This window comes from Gallus gallus, chromosome 34 (assembly GCF_016699485.2).
Source record: "Gallus gallus isolate bGalGal1 chromosome 34, bGalGal1.mat.broiler.GRCg7b, whole genome shotgun sequence".
Taxonomy (NCBI): domain Eukaryota; kingdom Metazoa; phylum Chordata; class Aves; order Galliformes; family Phasianidae; genus Gallus; species Gallus gallus.
In genome coordinates this window covers 2097755-2116049 of record NC_052565.1, presented here as the reverse complement: position 1 = coordinate 2116049, position 18295 = coordinate 2097755, and the positions used below count along the sequence as shown (strand labels likewise).

Sequence of the window (18295 nt, the reverse complement as noted above, 5' to 3'; positions counted from 1 at the left end):
CTGTGCCATCAGCTGGTTTAACAGCTGGAAGCTCTAGCTGTTAGCCTGGAGCATCCTCCCTTCTGATACACTGACCCTGAAAGCAGAGCAGTTCTTTTTTTGATAGGCAGCGAAGGGCAGAGCAGAGATGTTGCCCATCTCAGGTCCTCTCACTCCTCTGGGGGCTTGTGTGTTGTGCATCTCCCATGGGAGCCATAGAATCATAGAATGCCTGGGTTGTAAGGGACCTTAGATCTTTAGATCATGCAGTTCCATCCCCTTTGCTGTTGCATGTATGTCTCACCCCTCCACCAGCTGCTCAGGGCCCCATATGTGGCCTTGAGCACCCCCAAGGACAAGGCATCCACAGCTTCTCTGAGCAGCAGTGCCAGGGCCTCACCTCCCTCAGCTGTATATGCTCTTGAGCAAGGAGCAGCAGGAAAACCACTGTGCTCTGAAAGGGCACCTCTGAAATGAGGGGCTGCGTGGAAGTGTGGTCCCCTGGTGTATACCTGGGCCCCAGTCGTGCAAAAGCTCTTTGCAGAGATGCAGGGAAGCTCAGAGCAAGGGGAAGCTCAGAGCAGGGTCAGGGGAGCAGCTTGGTGCCTTTGCAGAAACACATCATCTCCTGAGAACGCTGTGTGCCCAGTGGGGAGCACCCCAAAACTGTGGCTTCATATCTGCCCCTCCAGCCCTGTGCTCTTCTCCCTGGGGATCTGGACCAAGCAAAGTGTCTGGGAAGCAATTTCAGCTTTGTTTGGCTGTGAGGGATTAACCAGAGTCCTCAACCCTGGCAGCTGAGGGAGGAATTGCCATTTCAGGTGGGTCGTGGTAAGAAATGCAGAGAAAGCCACGAATACAATGCTGTCCATGTGTCACTCAGTGCTTTATTATAACTCTGAAGAGCAGGCGTTCTGGTTACATAGATGCTACAGTCGTTGTCTACCCTACAGAAACATGGAAACGCTGCGATGCACTCAGTGGAGATGCACCATGAGACTGTTAGCAGCTCCTGTGAACTCAGCTGGGGCTGTGTGGCAGTGATTGAGGTCAGAGCCTGGCCTCATAAGGGGAAATACTGCAGGGCTCTGCCTGTGTCAGTGTGTATAAGAAGGACACGACAATGCCTGTACTGAGGCCAGGACTGCAGCTATAGAGTTGGCTCCAGGAGCTTTGGTGCAACGCAGCTGGTGTGCATGAGCTGGGGTCAGCCAGGTAAGGTAAAAAGCCACTACAGAAGTTCAATAAATACAAAGACAAGTCCTGCTTGTTTTAGTTAGATGGGAACCAGAGACTATCCCATTTCTAGGACCTAGCACCATTGCATGTGAAGTCTGGAGTGCCTTTACGTGCAACAGGCAGAGATGCTCTCTGTTAGAGAGAGGTGGCTTATCAAAATTCAAGCTGAAGGAGTATTAGCTTTAGTGGCATGGGAGATAATGAGGGGCCACCCGAAAGGCAGTAAAATTGGTTAAATACTCTGAAGTAGGCAAGGATTTCTCCAGTAGAGCCAGCATGTTTGTCAGCAGACATGCAAATCCAGATGTCACAAATCCACCTGGCTCTGTTTGATAGCCCACATCTCCCCCTGCTCTGCTTGGAAGGCTTGGAGCTGCTTTCCATTGAAAACCACATCAGCGAGCACCTCTTGGACACACACAGAACAGAGACAGATCAGAAAGAATGGTTTTGTAATACTGGTAAAATGGCTGGGCTGATGGCTACTGTGTTAAGAGCTTGTGTAATAATACTTTCCCCTCCTGGCAAGCTTCCTATAGATAGATCTCAACGGTTATGAATGCAGATCCTCTCTGCAAACAGACCTAGAGAGGAAGATGTCAGTATGGGTTCGTAGAGGAGAGGTTCTAAAACCCTGGGTTGGTTTCTGCTTGTATCTGGTAACATAGACGTTAACTGGGATGCTGTGAAGATAAAAGGGACAGCCTGGAGTGGATTCCCATCCTTCAGCCCTTGGACGTTGGCTTGAGTTCGGGAGAAAGTGCTTTGGCCTCATTTGCCTACAGGTGCCAGTGGGTCTGGTTTGTGCTGTGGGGCTCCGTTTCTCCTAGGAGCATTCTTCAGTGAGCAGGGAGCTGAGCTTTGGCCGGGCACTGCAGGTGTAGGGATCTGCTTCAGGTGCTGCCAGGTTGTTGCTGTGGCTTCTGGAGGGCAGAGGTTTTGTGTTGCCTCCGTTCAGCTTCATCTCACCATTGGCACTGCTTGTTCCCCTGGCAAACAGCTTGGAGTTCCTTAAGGTGCTGGCAGAAACTGCTTGGGCAGGGGGAGATAAGAGGGGGTAAGCTTAGCATAAATAAAACATTTCTTTCTTTCACCATTCTGTGTGAATAAAATCACTTACGGTGCTTTGGTCTGGAGTGGATGGTGCTGATGACTGTGGGTATTGGTGACTCCATGCTGTGAACATAAGGAGAGAATGTGAAGGTGTGTTTTAGTATCTGCAGTTCCAGAAAGGTGTGGAGGGCTGGAGTTTGACTCATGAGAGCTGGGCTGCATGGGCAGAGCTAAGTGCATGGTTGGGTTGGCTGACCCAACAGCATCTGGGCAAAGCGGTGTTAGGGAAGTGCTGGTGCTTTTCAGTCTGAAGGCTTTAAGGAACAGTTCAGAGCAAGAAACAGGGCTGAGCTGTATGGGGACTTCTGGGATTTGCTCTTTCTTTGATCAGTCCTTCAATACCAGACTCAAAGCATGGGGTGTCTGCTTCCTCCCTAGGTGTTTGTGTGCATCCCTCCCACTGCTCAGGTGCAGAGAAGCCCACCTCACCTGCTTTCCTCTCCTTCCACCAGCTTCCTGTAAGTGAGGATCTCCAAGTCCAGGGCCAGCTTGATGTTCATCAGCTCCTGATACTCTTTCACCAGGTGAGCCATATCCTCCTTGCTCTTCTGTAGGGCTTCTTCTAGCTTGACCAGTTTGGCTTTGGCATCCTTGAGGGCCATCTCACCGTGCTCTCCTGCTTCTTTGATATTCTCCTCTAAGTACAAGCACTGGTGTTACAATAGGAGAGAAAGTAAGAGAGGTTTTAGGTGTGCTGTAGTTTCAGATCTACCTGTCAGAGCTTTGTCACCCACCCCAGGACACACCTGGCTTTTCTGGGACACGATGCAGGACCTCAGCTTCTGGATTTGGATGTTCAGGTCTGCAATCTCCCGTCGGCTGTCAAGGAGGTGACCCCCATAGGTGGCTGACTGGGTGTTCCCTTCATTCAGCTGCAGGGAAGATGGAAGTGCTGGTTATCTCTTGCTCCTCTGCTGTAGCAAAGGAATCTAGTAGGTTTCCCACTGCCCCCGGGGAGAAATGCCTAAACAGGGGAAGAAACAGCTGGTATGTGGAAGGATTTAGGGCTCATTCTTATAGTGTCTTCTGGCTGTAGTGTAGGCATGGGACACACTGTCCAGTGGTGCTCACCACATTCTTGCTTGCTGTTTGGAGGAGGTACCAGAGGAAAGTCATTTGCATTCTAAGTGGGCCAAGTTACCACTAGGCAATGACCTTGCCTTCCTCACTTGGCAGTGTGGAGAGCCTCGGGCTGTGAAACTCCTGATTTACACACATGAGTTAGAAGGGATTGATCTGGGTTAGCACCCTGTCCCTCCTTCCGTTGCCGGGTGTAGTTTGTCTCTCCGCATCTTGCTGAGTCTTGTAGTTTCTTTTTCCCCTCTTCTCTCCCTCCTCTCCCCATACCAATCAGATAAGGGGACATACCTTCCTCCTGGTAAGTGCTTCAGCCTCCTCCCAGCTCCGAAGAGCCAGGGCTTCATACTGAGCCCTCACTTCTTCCACAATTCTGCTCAGGTCGAGCTTGCACGTGTTGTCAATTCCCAGTACAACAGAAATGTCCTTAATTTCTGTCAGCAGCTCCTCGAGTTCCTGAATAGCAGAGAATGGAGATATCAAGTGTTGAATGAAGCTACTTGCCACAAGAGAGCTGAACTCTGGCAGATCTGATGTCTTGAGCCAGGCAAAGTGTTGTCCTGACACGTAGTGTGTGGATGGGGAGACTTTTGTAGGTTTTTATTCTCTGAAGTTCTGAAACTGGTATTTTTTTCCCCTTAAATCCAGGCTCAGGTATGGGTTTGGGACCTTTGGGTACCATCTGTTTCATCTCTAACAAAATGGTGTATTTGCACCGCATCAAAAGCAGGTTAATTAAACTACTGATGATGCTTCAGTATTTATTGATGTTCAGATGGTGGGCATATCTGTGCAGGGCAAGAAATAGGGTGTTGTGAGTGGTTCTGCAGCTGGGGCTTCCAGAAAGATGCCTTTACTCAGCTCTGCTTCAGTATCTGCAGAGGCAGGGGCTGCCACTTCTGCTGTTACAGTCTGCTTTGTGTCTAGGAAGATAAGGGAGAATGAAGATCCTTCTCTAAACACATCCATCGTCAGCAGAGCTGCTTCTGTATGCTGGAGAAACTCAAACCAGCCCCGGGGAGTGAGAAACAGGCATGTACAAGCTGCACTATCACTGACTCGAGTATTTACTTTCGATAGCTGACTCGGTCACAAAAGGAGTCAGACAATGATGAATGCAGTGAACCTAAAAAAGACCCTTCATCTATGCCTGTAAACTGCTCTGCTGGGTGGTTTGTATCCTGACAAGACAGGACCTGATGCCTTGCACCAAGCAGATGCCTTACACGTTCACTTGGCAGCTTCCCCAGCCTCAGACTGCTCCAGCAAAGGTTCACTCCTATCGGTGTCCCTGCAGTTTCTTCTGATTTGCACCAGTGTGAATGGGAGCAGCATACATCTCTCCCCATCTCTGCTTTCATCTCAGTGTTTTTTTGTTCTTCCTTTTTGTGCAGCTGCCTCTAATCTCATAGAGGAACATCTGTATGCCTTGTTTGCCTTCCCTTCCCCTGACTGGGAAACAAAGGGCACCCTGATGTGGTGATTCATGAAGAAAAGGTACCCCACCGATCTTACAGAGAATGGGATTATCAGTGCATTTTTTCCTCGCTCTTATTAAATCCTTGTGCTTCCTTGTTAATGTTTGAGCACGGCAATAGCTATATGAGAAAACTCACGTGTATTGCGAGTGCTCTGCTAAAAAGAAAAGGGGAAAAAAGATAAAGAGGACCAAAGCTGGGGTGGTTTTCTGGTTCATACTGACATGCTGTGAGCAAATCTGTCCCACGGTTCCCCCTGCATTCGCCCCTCTGCTGGGTATGTGTGCCCATGCATTGGTGGCAGTCAAAGCAATTGGTGCAGGTGAGGAAATGACTGATGTGAAAACCAGCTTTGGAGGGGAGAGACGGGAGAGAGAGAGAGAAAGGTAGGAGGTGACTTCTTTGCATGGAGGATGTGTTAAGAAGTAGTGCAGGCTGCTGCTAAGAACAGCAACATAGGACCTAGAAAGAAATAAGACCTAGAAGATGTAAGCACCCTGGTATTCTGGGTAGGATCTGATATCCCACTGCTCCCAAGAACTGCTCTGCACCAGGAGTGATCATTTTAGAGGAATTCAGGCCTCGTGCTTGGATGTATTCTAGCACAGTTCTGTTAGTGTGCAGGTCATTCTGCTTCTCCCTGCCTGTTTCCCCACGAAGGGCAGCAGCACTCCTCTGCCAAGCATTTTAATTGTTTGTATTGGTAAAATTCTAACAAATCATTAATATTCCCCAAACACTGCCAAGCCTGCTTGGTAGCATTTTACAGGCTCTGAGTAAGTGACTGAAATCACATCACTGTGTTTGAGGAGATGCAGGCACGCTGCACCCTATGGGCTTATTCAGATGCCGTATCCTTCCTCCCCTTGGTGAAGTAATCTCTCAGTTTGGTGCAAACTGGGAACAAAGCCCTCTCTGTATTGGGTCTGCAAAAAAAGCCTTTTTTTTGTTTGGCCTTGCTTGTGTGCCAAGGCCGCCCTCCCAGCTGCATTTCTACCTGCTCGTAGATGGTTTTCTTCAGGTCCATCAGCTCTTGGAGCCCGCTGAGCTTCACCTCCAGCTCCGTTCTGTGCAAGGTACTGGCATCTAAATCCTGCAAGAGGTGTATTAACAAACAGTTTGAGTGTATTAATGACTAACTGGAGAAGTCCTTGCTGCTGCCCCATCATCTCCAGCAAGCGTTCTGCCTGCTGTGTAGTGCCTGGCACTCATGGAGCTGCTCTACGAGCACAGAATCTCCTGTGTGATTTCAGCTCTGCACTTTTTGTTTCAGTGGTTGTTTTTTCTTCTTCTTTTTTTTTTTTTTCCTTAGGTGAGAGCTCAGGTGGAAGTCTCCAATGGAAGGGTGGAGAAGGAAACGGGCAGGGCTGGTTTTTGTACCCACTCATCTCTTGTTCACCACAGAAAGCAGGCGTTATTGAAAACTGATGCTGTCCACAGAAGTCACCAGAACTGCCCCTACTGGCTGATGACTGCATCAGGGAAAACATGCAATTAGCCATAATGATCATTTGCGGAGAACATTTCCTCTGCCTAATAATATCCTGCATTCCTACACCTTGGATTATTTTTTTTTCCAATATAAAGACCGTGCACAAAGCCTTCCCTTTGAGCTGATATTCAAATGCAGCTCCTCCTGGGACGGGATGTTTGTGCAGGGTGTGGCCGTGCAATGTTTTGTGGAAACAAAAGCAAACATATTTATCAATTTCCAGCCTTTCCCAACCTGTGCTGTTGCTCAGAGAGAATGCAAAAGGAGAAGGAGAGGCATTGCTTTGCTGGGTCCTGGGGTGCAGTGTGGCTCTGCCTGACCCCTATGCTCCTGCCATGAGCTGTGGGGCTTTTCTATAACCACAAGTGGCCCAGATTCCCCTATCCTCTCCATGTTGAAATGGTGACCTTGTTCACCACGCTGCTGTCTTCCTCAAGGCCTTAGCATCCTACAAAACCTCTGTGGTATGAGGGCTCTCGTGCTTCTGGGCAGCTCTGGACTGTCCTGGCTGAGCCTGGACCACACTGCCTCTCCCGGGCTGTTCTGTGACTGCAGGGCTGCTGTACAGAGCATACAGATGCAAAGCTCCTCTCGTCACTCACCTTCTTGAGCTCCATGAAGGTGTATTCCATGCCACTACAGAGGCGAATCTCATCCTCATATCTAAAGAGAGGGGGAAAAAAGCAGTCAGAAATTGCACGACCCAGACAGGTGCTTAAGGTTGTCTCGCTGGACCCCCAAAAGAGCTTTGGCATATAGGCTTTTTGCTTTTACTGTCTCATCCCACCTCCTTCAGAAGGAGTGGGATATCTTAGGTGTGAGCACCTGGACAAGAGAGAGGGCAACAAGCTGCCACATGCCAGCTGCTCTGTGCTAACACCATTAGCACCTTCAGCCTGAAAAACCCCAGAGTACAGAGCAGGTAGCTTTAACACTCATTTAATTTGAGGGCTAAGCAACCTCAGGATACCCCAGATTTGCCACAGAGAGAAAGGGAGAGCAGGTAGTCTGAGCTGAGGTATGGTGAATTGTTCTTGGTGAATTGTTCTTTGTGAAGCCCAGATTCTCACCCCAGTTCTTCTCTTTCAGGTATCCTCAGCATTTGGTTTCCAGTGTCTGAGAAGCTTCTCAAAGGTGGAAGTTTTGGATTGTGTAAAATCAGGAAGGAAAAAAAAAAACAACCAAGAAAATAGACTGCATCGTGGCCTATCTTAAATGTAAACACAATTTATGAAGGAACAGAGGACGTGGCAAAGCATTGCATGGAAAACAGTGCCCACAGAGCAAAAGGTAACAGAAACCAGATGGGACAGGGCGGAGTGCTAACATCCAGCAAAGGAACCAACCCTGCAGGTGTTTAGGAACAGGTTTGATAAGGACTAAGACAGCGAAGACTTGGTCCAGGGGCAAATATGCATCCTGAAGGTTGGCAGCAGAGCCAGGAGGGTAGCTTAGGGAATACTCCAGCCCTTTGGGACACAGGGTCTCTTCTGAGCCAGATATGTCACCAGCAGATTGGTCGGTTTGCTGTACAGGAGGCCAGGAATTTTATGTGATGGGTGCAGGGTGCACTATAGGAGTGCTGATGCTGCTGAGAGTGGAGGAGGTGGTTCTCTTAGAGAAGCCTGAGCTTCACTGCTCTTCCATGACACCTCCAGCTCCTCTTACCCAGATGTGCTCAGAGTGTTTCCAGGCTGGGAATTAAATCTTTGAGTGCTGCTTATAATTGTCATCACATTGGTATTGGGAAGGCTGAGACGTTTAAGAACGAGGTGAAATGGCATCTCCTAACAGGGAGATGATAATGAAATCAGGAATGGCAGCCATTCCATGGGCAGATAGAGATGGGACAAGGGGGGAATAGCTTTGAACTAAAAGAGAGGAGGGTGAGATGGGATGTAGAGGGGGAAATTCTTTACTCAAAAGAGGGTGAGGCCCTGGCAGTGCTGCCTGGAGAAGTGGAGGTGCCCCATCTGTGGAGGGGCTCACTCCCATGGATGGAGCCCTGGGCAGCTGATGGAGGGGTGGGAGCAGCCCAGGGCAGGGAGTGGGACTGGGGGGAGGTTTGGGGTCCCTTCCAACCCAAACCACTCTATAATTCTATGCTTGATTCTGTTCTTTGGCAGTCAGGTGTGCGTCACTCCAGTTAGAAGTGAGCCTTCTCTGCTGCTTCCTTACCAGAAAGAGGGGCAGAAAGAGGAACAAGCAATAGAGTGCAGCCAGGAGATTGCTTTGCAGGGCAAAAGGGATAGGTCCTGTCCAGGAACTGATCTGGAATGTCAGAAACGTCTCCCTTGAGCTGCTGCTTTCTCCACAGAGGGGACAGTGAGGGCACAGAAGGATCTGATTGTCACAGGTCCTACAGTTGGACACTTGTAAGGTTCCCCCTAGGTACCCCATGGTGTTAAACTCACCCTCTCTTTACCTGTTCTTATAAGGCTAGGCAGCGTGGCTAGCAAGATTTACCTGTCTGGTTTTTCTGCTCTATAGCTGGAATGTTAGCTGTGTTGCCAGTAACTATGTACCGAGCTTAATTACAGCCTGCCACTCTTCCTTCATCCTCATTGCATCTCAGCCCAATCCCAGTCTGTCCCAGCCTGCCAAAGCAGCTTCAATGCATTGCTGGGTGCTGACATAATCTCCCATGTGGGGCAAACAACGCTCCTGACTGAAAGGGGAGCAGGCCAAGCCAGCCCGACGCGCTCACCGCACGGCTCCAGAGGGACCTGGCAGCCAGGAGGTGACTCACATGGAGATGGAGCCTTCTACAAACACACCACAGTATTTATCTCCTTCAAGGTAATCCTCAAGCAATCGTGCATAAAAGGTATAAATCCATCCTATCTCGTTTCAGCAGCATTTCAGATGGGCGTCTGGTCGCCTTGGGCTCCTTCTGGAGTCAGTGGAACAAAATCAGAGTTGAGCTGAGTCTCAGTCAGGCTACGTTCCCCTCTGGATGTGCCTTCAAGGCTACCTTACGAGTGCTAGGATGGATCTGAGCCCAGCAGCATAGAGCTACATCAGTGTGTCTCCTGCAGAGCAAGAAAATGGGATAGGGAGCAGCTGAAGACCAGCTGTAAAGGTTGAAGGTAGAGGAGCCCTGACTGACAGTGTTCAGGGGGAAAACCTGATTATCACAAACGCTGGCTTTCAGACCTGGCCCCTCTGAAAGCTGTTAACTCTGTATTTTCCTGCAGTATTTCTCCAGTCCCACCCCAGAGTTGCTCAGTGCATGCAAAAATTCTGTGCCTTCTCATTCAAATGGGTTTTTGCATGTGCAAATTGCACGTGGGGAGCTGAAGCAAACTCTGGGCAGTCGCCCCTACTTGAGTATGTTTCAGTTTTGGCATGATTTCCTAAAGAAGCAGCATTTGAGTGAGACCCTGTGTCAGATTTAACTCTCCCTTGTCCCCTCTCCATCCTCTTATGTCTTTGGAACCGTGACCACAGATAACAACAGCAACCTAAGGAGGTTGGAAGAAGTGGAAGCATCCCAGCTAGCTAAGTCTCCTTTTTGCAAAGCTTGCCCTGAATAGAGGGGAAAAAAACACAAATCAGAGTCCTTCTGAGGATGCTGACAGGCAGATTTCATGTGAGCTGTTGGGCAGCAGCCTGCTTGCCTGGCCACTGTGTGCACAGTGCTCTATGGAGTGCCATAAGTGCCTTTAGAGCAGGGACAAGTGGATATCCTTTTAAAATTGGTAGTGGAGTTCCTACCTTTTGCTTCTCCCAAAATGTTTCCCCTGGGAAAATAAACCTCTACAGGAGCTGGAAACCTCCAAAATTTGCATGGATTAAGCAGCCCATTTACTCCAGGGAAAAAAACAACTGGGCAGAGGCAGTCTTCTTGACTTGCAGGACTCAGCAGAGCTGGTGTGGGTTAGCATGGGGCTGGAGCACTGCCCTGGAAAGCTCAGCAGAAGTAGCAGTGCTCTCCCCGTGGATCACCAATGGCTGAGGGCAGCACGGTAGGCTGTTGCTGTGGTAGAAATCTACCTGGATTTCTGCTGCCTGATAATGCTGTGCATGTTTGCATGCCATGCTTTTATCCCCCGTGTGCTGGGTGGGACGTGGGTCCTGTTCTTCAAAGCAGTCATGATTTCTGAATTTCTAGCAGTGTAGCATCTCTGCCTTGTCTGCTTTTCTGTCCAACTAGGTTTAAACTGTCCAAGATCAAACATCAGGGGGAAATACACAGCCTGTTTGCATACATACCTCTACCCTTAAGAAATCAGCTTGAGAAATAACAATATTAAGTGCCAGACATGGGCAATTAGTAAGTTAATTTGAGTACAAATAGGAGTACAAACTGGGAGAGCAGATGGATGTGGCTGATCTGATGTCTCTCTACAAGCCTGCCTATTTTCCTGGAGTAAGCCAAGAAGTGTCTCCTGTAAGTACAGAGCCATTGCTTCCTGGGGATGTGCAAGGAGGAGCAAGAGCTTCAGAGGGGTATGGAGGTCTTAAACCTTTTGGGATAGGGAGTAAATGCTACAATCCCTATCACGTCTTTGATCTAAGTTCAGGGTTGCTGTCTGTCAGCAAAGCAAGCATCAGTGATTCCAGGTCTTTAAGTGAAACCAACATCTCAAAGCAGGAGCGCTCACCACAAGGAATTTGGGTATTTGCAGTGTATTTGCATCTGTTCTATTTGCATCAGTTCTAGAAGGAGGCTGAGCATAAATGCTTCCAGCATAAGGTCAGGAACCAAACTCCTAATTCCTTGTCCTGCTCTGCCATCAGCTTGAGTAAACTTAACTGCTGCCCTGTTCTATCTGTCCATAAGGTCCTTCTGGATACCTTAATGGAGGTATCAGTCTTTCCCCTGATCTGCAGACGTGTTGAGCAGCTGGCTTAATCAAAGCCTGCAAAGATCACTGAGATCCTTGGGCTAAGCTCTCTGGAGGAGGGTGCTGTCATTATTCACACATCACATCATGCATCAGGAAGAGGTGTGGGCTGTTACTTCAGATGTCTGTCAATGCCAGCAGAGGGGTTGGCCCTTAGCTTTGTTGTTCTGTTTTGACAGTGCCCACAGGTGGGTCCTCCTCACTGCAAATCAACATGGAAGTGCCTGAGATCCTGTGTAGGCAAATGGGTGTAACTGGAAGGGAAAGTATCTAATTGTGGATTCATCTGTGTGGTATGCAAATAACACTGATAATAAGAAAAGCATTGTCTTCTTAAATGAGCCGTGGTGCATCTCAGATGTTATCTGAGGATCTCAAAGCTGTTGACAAAAGCAGCAATAAGCCCTCTGCAGCCAGTCCTCTCAAACTGTCATCTGCCTCAATAAGTTCTATCCAGAGGTTTTCTGAGTGGGAATTTGACCTTTAGGTGAAAACAGAACTTTGCTTTAATTTCTGGGGGGAGGAGGAGGAAAAGAGGGGCAGTCTGTTAATGCCAAGGAGTCCAGATCCTTAGGTCGGTCTGGGGAGAAAGCTTTGTGATAACAGTGTGGATAATAACTAATTCTTTGTTTTATTGGCCATCATTCCTGGGTCTGTCTGTGATTCTGTGCTCTGACCTCAGATGCCCCCGTACTTTCTACAGGTTACTTTAATCTCTACTTAGGGAGAGGGTAGGAAGCCAACTTCTCAAATACACTGTCCTCTTTTTCTCTGGGAATAGCATCCTGGCTGCTTCCAATCAGTGCCACGCTACTCTTTGTCCCACAGCTCAACCAGCATCTTGCAAACATCCACCCCCTCATACACGGAGCCACGTTGGACACCTACTTGCTTCGGAAGTTATCCATGGTGCTCAGGACCTCCGTCAACTCTGACTCGAGATTTTCCTGCTCGTAGTTGAGTGCCTGCATCTCTTGATTCATTTTGCTCATGTACTGATCGTAGATGGCCTTCACGTCCGATTCGGAGTGGGAATTGTCTTGATCCTTCAGGAAGTTCCACCGTGTTGTCAGGATCTTGTTCTGTTGCTCCAAGCATTGGACCTGCCAAAGAGATTGCAGGGTCCTCAGTAATTCTGACAGCACAGCAAAATGCCTCTGGTCTGGAGACCTCTGCAGCAATGAAACGCTGCTGGGCTTAGCTGAGATCTCCAGGTAAGAGCAAGAAATCCCCTAAAGATTTAGGGCTGAGGATGGAAGGTTGAAAGGACTACAGAGGTTTTATGTATTTCATGCTGCTTAATTTCTTAACAGATCACGCTCACATGAAAAAGAAGAAGCATCTCTTGTTAAGTCACTGAAAAAATATCATGATAATGTGATCAATGCTGGTCCCCTTTGCCTCCAAACATATTGAGATAAAGGCTGAAAACCCACCACAGCTCATGCCCAGATGTCTGGGGGGAATGGAATTCTGATTTACTGCCTCAGAGTGGCACAAATCACTCCCCTCAAACCTGTAGGATTGCACCACGGTGAAGTCTGAGCAATGAATCACAGTCTTGGTTTGTATTTCAAAGCAGTGCAGATGAGAACGACGGGAGCTCTACAGAATAACTGAAATAATTAGGCTCCATGTGAGGTCTCAGAGTCCCTATCTGCTAAGAGAGGATACGTTGCATTCTCATCCACCCACTATTCAAATCTGGCACTCTTCTTTCCTAATGCTTCCCATTCTGAAGACTAATGCTGAGTGTTCAACAGTTTTCACATTCAAAGCTCTTGACTAACGTTAATTATTTAATCCTCACCTCTCCTCATTGCTCTGTGAAGGAAACCAAACTCCCTCCGTCATGTTTTGGCTGTGAGCTCCAATCTGTCAATTGCCTTAACTCTGTCCTGGAGATGATTCAATGCTGATATGAGTTCATCTGTGCTATGAGGAAGACGCAGCATCAACAATACACCATATAGTGAGAAATGGGGGATAGAGGCTATCAGGCCTCCATCTCCTCCTTGGGCTTCAGCTTTGACCACGAGAGCAGCACTGAATCAATGAGACGGAGTGCTCAGGTCTGAGAACTGCACAAATACATGGGGGAGAGACAGCATCATTCCCAGCTTCTCATCTGAGCAGAGGGCAGCCAAGCAAAGCAGCAGTGCTCAGATGCTCATAGTTGGGTTTGTGCGCGTTAAGGTCTTCCAGGTGTTGCTGTTGGAGACCTCCTCCTTCCTTACAGCGTAACACATGTCCATAGACATCAAGTTAGCAGTGCAGTCTGGTGACTGGCTGCTTTGTCCTGGCACAGAAACAGCATCAGGCTATGTGTGTGTGCGCATGTGTGAGGCCAGGCAGCTCAGTGGCATGAGGAAGTGGCCACTGGGGCTACCAGTAGCCAATTGGGCCATTTGTTCTCTCCATCTGAGGCATCTTCAGGATTGCATCCTTCAGCGGGACTGTGGTCAGCGGGGCTGGGATCAAACTGTGGGGTTGGATGTAGAGAACAGACTCTCATTTTATGGCAGCTTCCCTGTTTGCTGCTAGAATAGTCAACGTTTGCATTGGCTGCTGATCCAAGTCTCTCCCTGACCCTCAAATGAAGTCTTGGTTCCTGACCTCACTCCTGATGGTTTGTTGCTCTTTTTTCCTCTACCTAAATCTCTGGTTTTTACCCTGTTCTCAAACCATTCCCACCCACTGGGCGGAACTGCTTTCATCCTGCCATCCTACACAGCATCCCTCTTCTGCAGAAATCCTTTGCGAAGTCATGGAACACGAGCTTTGCAGCAGAAGAATCACCCAAATCAAGCCTCATTTCCTGGAAGAATAAATGCAGAAGTGACCAAAGCTTGAACCTTGGAGGCCTCTGCATCTGAGCTGCTCAGCGTGAAGGCAGAGCTCCAGGCAGGGATTCCGTCATTTGGCTGTTGACTGTCTCCCACTTGCACATATCTGGATCAAATGGAAAGGCAATGCTAGCAGATCTGGAACAGCCTGTTGGAAACCCATCAGCAGCAAACTCCTGTAGTTATTGTTGTCAATTATCCGAGGAATTAGCAGCTCGGGCTTCAGACCATCTGAATTCCTGATTAAAAAGACAAGTTCTCTGCGACGAGGAAGTGCCATTAACTTTCTTCTGGAATGAAGGCCCGAGGCAGGTGGCTGAAATTTCCCACTTACGTACCACTTGAAGCTGCAGCCTTCAAAGCTAACTGCAGAAGCTGCAGGTGCTGAAGTCAAAGCCACTTAACTAAGGAGGGTTATTTGTGTCTTCTATCCATCAGGCTCTGTAATGCAGACTTATCAGCAGGTCACCAGGTTGGGTTTAATCAGGAAATCTAGAGGCTGTCACTTCTTCTATCTCCATTTGTGTGGAACAGGCTGGTGCCTGTGGTCAGGCTCACGTACATTCTGTCACCGTGTGGTCTTCTCCCATCTCCCCTGCACCCATCCTTTCACCCAAGGTCTGGTTTCTGAGCAGGGCTCGGTGCAGACACCCTCCCCAACCTTATGTTCTGGGTGGTTGAAGGACCAGGGCAGCAGCACATGCAACACATCACTGTCCAGGTGATTTCCAAACCACTCATTCTCAAAATCCAAGCCAAGATCAGTGCTTAGGAAAGCAGAGCTGCAGAAGCTGCTGTGTTCCTCTGTGTAGGGTCAGCCCCTGGCAGTGCTGTACACTGTTGGCACACGGAGGTGAACAGCTCTTCCTTGGGATGGATCCCCTCCTTCCCTACATGAGGTCAGGTCCTCTTAAAGGTTGACTTAAAGAAAATAGTACTGAAAAAGAAAAAAATCCTAAGCTGTAGTAGCTTGGCATCGAGTGCTGGTATTGTAGACTGCAATGAAGCAATCCTAGGAGATTACCATCTGTTTACAGAGCACCAGGGCTTTGCAGAAACCTGCCTTGGCTGGATGAGTTGTTTTCCTTTGAGAAAAATCTTCTGCCTTCCCGTGGCTCTTTAAGAGATGAAAGCGACACTTTCTTGGCTGAGCATGCAACCCCTCGTAGTGCAAACCGCAGAGAAGGGAGGTGGGTGGGGGGTATCCCCTGCCCACCACCACGCAGCTACGAAGATGAATTTCCAGCTGTCTCTTTGCAGCCAGGGAGGAATTTGAGCGGCCACTGTAGTCAGTGTTACTGCCCATGGCCATATGTCCATTGCAGGACCAAGGCCTGCTCCATCCAGCACCGTCCTCTGGCCGTGTCCATACTGCCCCGGCAGGAAGGTCCCTGTCCCTGCTGTGCTGCCCAGGGTGACCAGCACAGCACAGGAGATGCACGGGCTGCTGACCACAGCCACGGCCCAGCTTCACCTAGAGGTGATGGCAGTCCTTGTGCTAAGAGATAGCACTGAAGGAATATCTAATTGGGTAATTAGTCTCACATTTGGAGCCTGGCAGTGGTTCACTGAAGGCCTTCACGAGCCTCATGGCAGTGTCTGCATCTGCTTCCCCACCACCACCACCACCCCCATCACCACACCGCAGCAGCTCCCCATACCTTCTCAATCAGGGTCACAAACTGGTTGTTGAGCAGCTTGATGTCCTCCTTCTCCTGCTCCCGCACAGCATGAAAGTCGGTGTCGATGTCAAGATGCACGGGGGCCAGGAGCCTGCCGTCAATGGAGAGGTAAGAGGAGCTCTGGTACCCACCATCTCCATAGGGGGCCCCACAGCTGGGGCTGGTCACACTGCTGGGACTGCAGTGGCCCAGGCTGTCTGGGGACGTGCTGCCTGCTCTGCCTTGGCTCATCCTCCCTGATGCCTCCCAGGAGCAGAGGGAGCCACTGCTGAAGGCTTTGCAGAGGTTAGTCATGCTCAGCTCGTGGCTCTGCAGCTCTAGGGGAGGAGAAAGGAGGTAGGGAAACCAAAAAAAAAGAGGTAAGGTTTTCTTGCTGCTGCTGCCTCAAAGGGAAGGAGAGCAGTGGCACGCTGAGCAGCTTGGGCAGCTAATTCCTGTCTCCTCAGCTCGTGGGTTGGCTAATAAATTACAAGCACCTGTTCTCCTATGTTCATTAAACGGAGGAGGGTGTAACCGTTGATGTAATCCAGATCAACCTGTTGGCTTCTCTCTCTTTTTTTTTTTTTCCTTCCTCCCTCTCTCTGTACCCTCCTTTCTTCAGGAGCTTGTTTGTGTGGTGAGGGCATAGGCATTCACAGCAAAAACAAATCACTCCCAGGTAATTCGCTGGGCCCTGAGCAGCTGCTTTCCTCATCCTTAAATGGTGAAGAAAGCAAGCAAAGGAGCTGGGCTGCAGCAGGCAGGGAGCGCAGCGCTGAGCAGGGCTGCAACCATGCAGCTGGGTCATGGAGCCTGGGCTCAGCCCTCTTGGGTTTCCAGCCAAAGGAATTGTGGCTTTTTTTTTTTTCCCTGATAGAATGAAGGAGCTGAAGAAATCATAAAGGAAGGCTCTGAGTTTGCTAAGGGTGGGCGTTTGGAGAATGCTTTTTGAGCTCGTTGGGATTGGAGGTGCTCATGGTCTTCCGTTGGCCACCAAGAAGCTTCTGACGCTCTTGAGTGTTTGGTGGTGGTGGGTCTGCTTTTGGGACCCCTCAGTGCAGGGGGATGAGAGTCATTGGGGTTATTTGGTCCGACACAAACACCAAAATTCAAAATAGACACCAAGTTGGATCCCAGAAGTGCCCGTGCCCCTCTTTGACACCCGCGTGTCCCAAAAGCCCTTTAAAAGCAAACTCTGGAGACACCGAAAACCACTCTCTTTTAATAAATTCTAGCCTGCCAAGGTGGCACGCCCTGAAGTACTTGTTTGGACCAAGGAATAAACCAGCATTGGACACTGCTCCCTTGAAAGTGTTTTTCTGCTTTAACGCAGTTTCTCGTCTGAAAAACGAGGACAGAACACCTACTTCTGCTTCCTTTGCTTTATGAATATTGCAACGCTTTCAGAAGAGGGGATGGTCTTTTCTGGCCAAAAGGTGGAATTTCCATCCTGTGGGAAAGCTGCTGCTTTACGGTCTGGTTGGAAGGCGAGCTGGGAATTTCCCCACCGAGTGAAGTGGGAGAAAGCTTGGGTCTGTCACAGACTTGCTCCAACAAGAACCGCGTCTGATGGGGATGCAGTTTCGGTCTTGTGGAGGACTTCATAAAGAAGTTGACCCATTCCAGTAGGATTTAACCTTTCTTCAAGCACAGTTTTAACATGTGGCCAAGGATGTCCCGTGCCCGATGGCGCATCCATCTGGCGTTTCCTTGGGTGATCCATTTGAATATCGAGTCCCTCGCTTGGTGGATCCTCGTCAAAACTTCCCAGCTTAATCCTGAGGATTTGAAGGACGAGAAGGACGTTTATGGCTGGGAGGTGACAAAGCTCGTGGCTCTTGCAAGGTGAGGTGAGATATCTGCCTCATCATGGACTGCTTGTGGCTTTGCGGTTGCAGGCACATCGATGTTCCTGATTAGCATCGGGCCACGGGGTCACCTGGCAGGTTCTTTGCTTCGGTGCTGAGCGCCGTTGTGATGGCTCCTAGGAATGATCACTTCAAGCGAATAGTTCCATTGCTGGTTCTGTTTAACAGCGGCTAGGAGCTGGGCTGGATGCTGGCATGCTTCTGTTTTGCAATATCCCGGGCAGGACTGCTGCAGAGAAAGCACTGCTGCTCATGCATCAGCAGCCACATCTCCCTGAGCATCAGTTCCTACTGTTTTCTCCTCCACGTATCAATTCTTTCTTTCCCCCATTATCTTTTCCTTGAAATGTTTGCAACACCGGATCCAGCCTAAGCATATCTATTTTGGCTGAAATGGCTTCACCCAGCACAGAACAGAAGGATTAGGAACCAAAACAGAATAGTGTGACCAGATTTAGTTGTAATATATTGCTTGGTGCTCTTTGAGTCCTGCTTTTTGCTTAGGGTCACGTACTGTATCCTTTATCCCCTCTATCAGGTGTTGCTCACGTGTTGAAGGATGATGAAGGAAGATGGTTTAGGATTAAAGCTGACTTTACTGCATGGGAAAGGTGAGGTGGAAGGTTATTTTCCAGTGGCAGCAATGGGGGCCTCTCCATTCTGAGATGATCAGTAAAGCTCTGCTTCCTTCC

General features: G+C 49.1%; 2 protein-coding genes across 3 annotated transcripts in view; one reads left to right on the top strand and one right to left on the bottom strand.

Moving 5' to 3' along the window:
* Positions 1-16101, top strand: part of BCDIN3D (BCDIN3 domain containing RNA methyltransferase) — a 38600-nt gene extending 22499 nt beyond the window's left edge. The window contains exons 9-10 of one of the 2 annotated variants that reach the window (XR_006932293.1): positions 2710-2855; positions 7468-16101. The gene's annotated coding sequence lies outside the window, so the exon portion shown is untranslated. Of the gene's footprint in view, positions 1-2709; positions 2856-4802 lie in introns of both variants that reach the window. The other variant, XR_006932294.1, reaches the window with a different exon arrangement.
* On the bottom strand, positions 847-16192 carry KRT80 (keratin 80). The gene is made up of 9 exons (XM_428853.8): positions 15736-16192; positions 12117-12331; positions 6981-7041; positions 5884-5979; positions 3700-3864; positions 3078-3203; positions 2761-2981; positions 2339-2394; positions 847-2247 (listed from the first exon to the last, which is right to left on the bottom strand). Exons 1-9 carry the CDS (start codon positions 16048-16050, stop codon positions 2045-2047), a joined length of 1458 nt encoding a protein of 485 aa, XP_428853.5. The 5' UTR covers positions 16051-16192; the 3' UTR covers positions 847-2044.
* Between the last annotated feature and the right edge of the window lie 2103 nt (positions 16193-18295).

What these genes read in the sequence shown, in the direction of transcription:
- KRT80 (XM_428853.8), bottom strand. Translation starts at nt 16,050, where the DNA reads ATGACTAACCTCTGCAAAGCCTTCAGCAGTGGCTCCCTCTGCTCCTGG. An exon ending in ATGGATAACTTCCGAAGCAA is followed by an intron (nt 7,042 to 12,116) that starts GTAGGTGTCCAA and finishes CCCTCTCTTTAG; the next exon opens with ATATGAGGATGAGATTCGCC. An exon ending in CCACTCCAGACCAAAGCACC is followed by an intron (nt 2,248 to 2,338) that starts GTAAGTGATTTT and finishes CTGCCCAAGCAG; the next exon opens with TTTCTGCCAGCACCTTAAGG.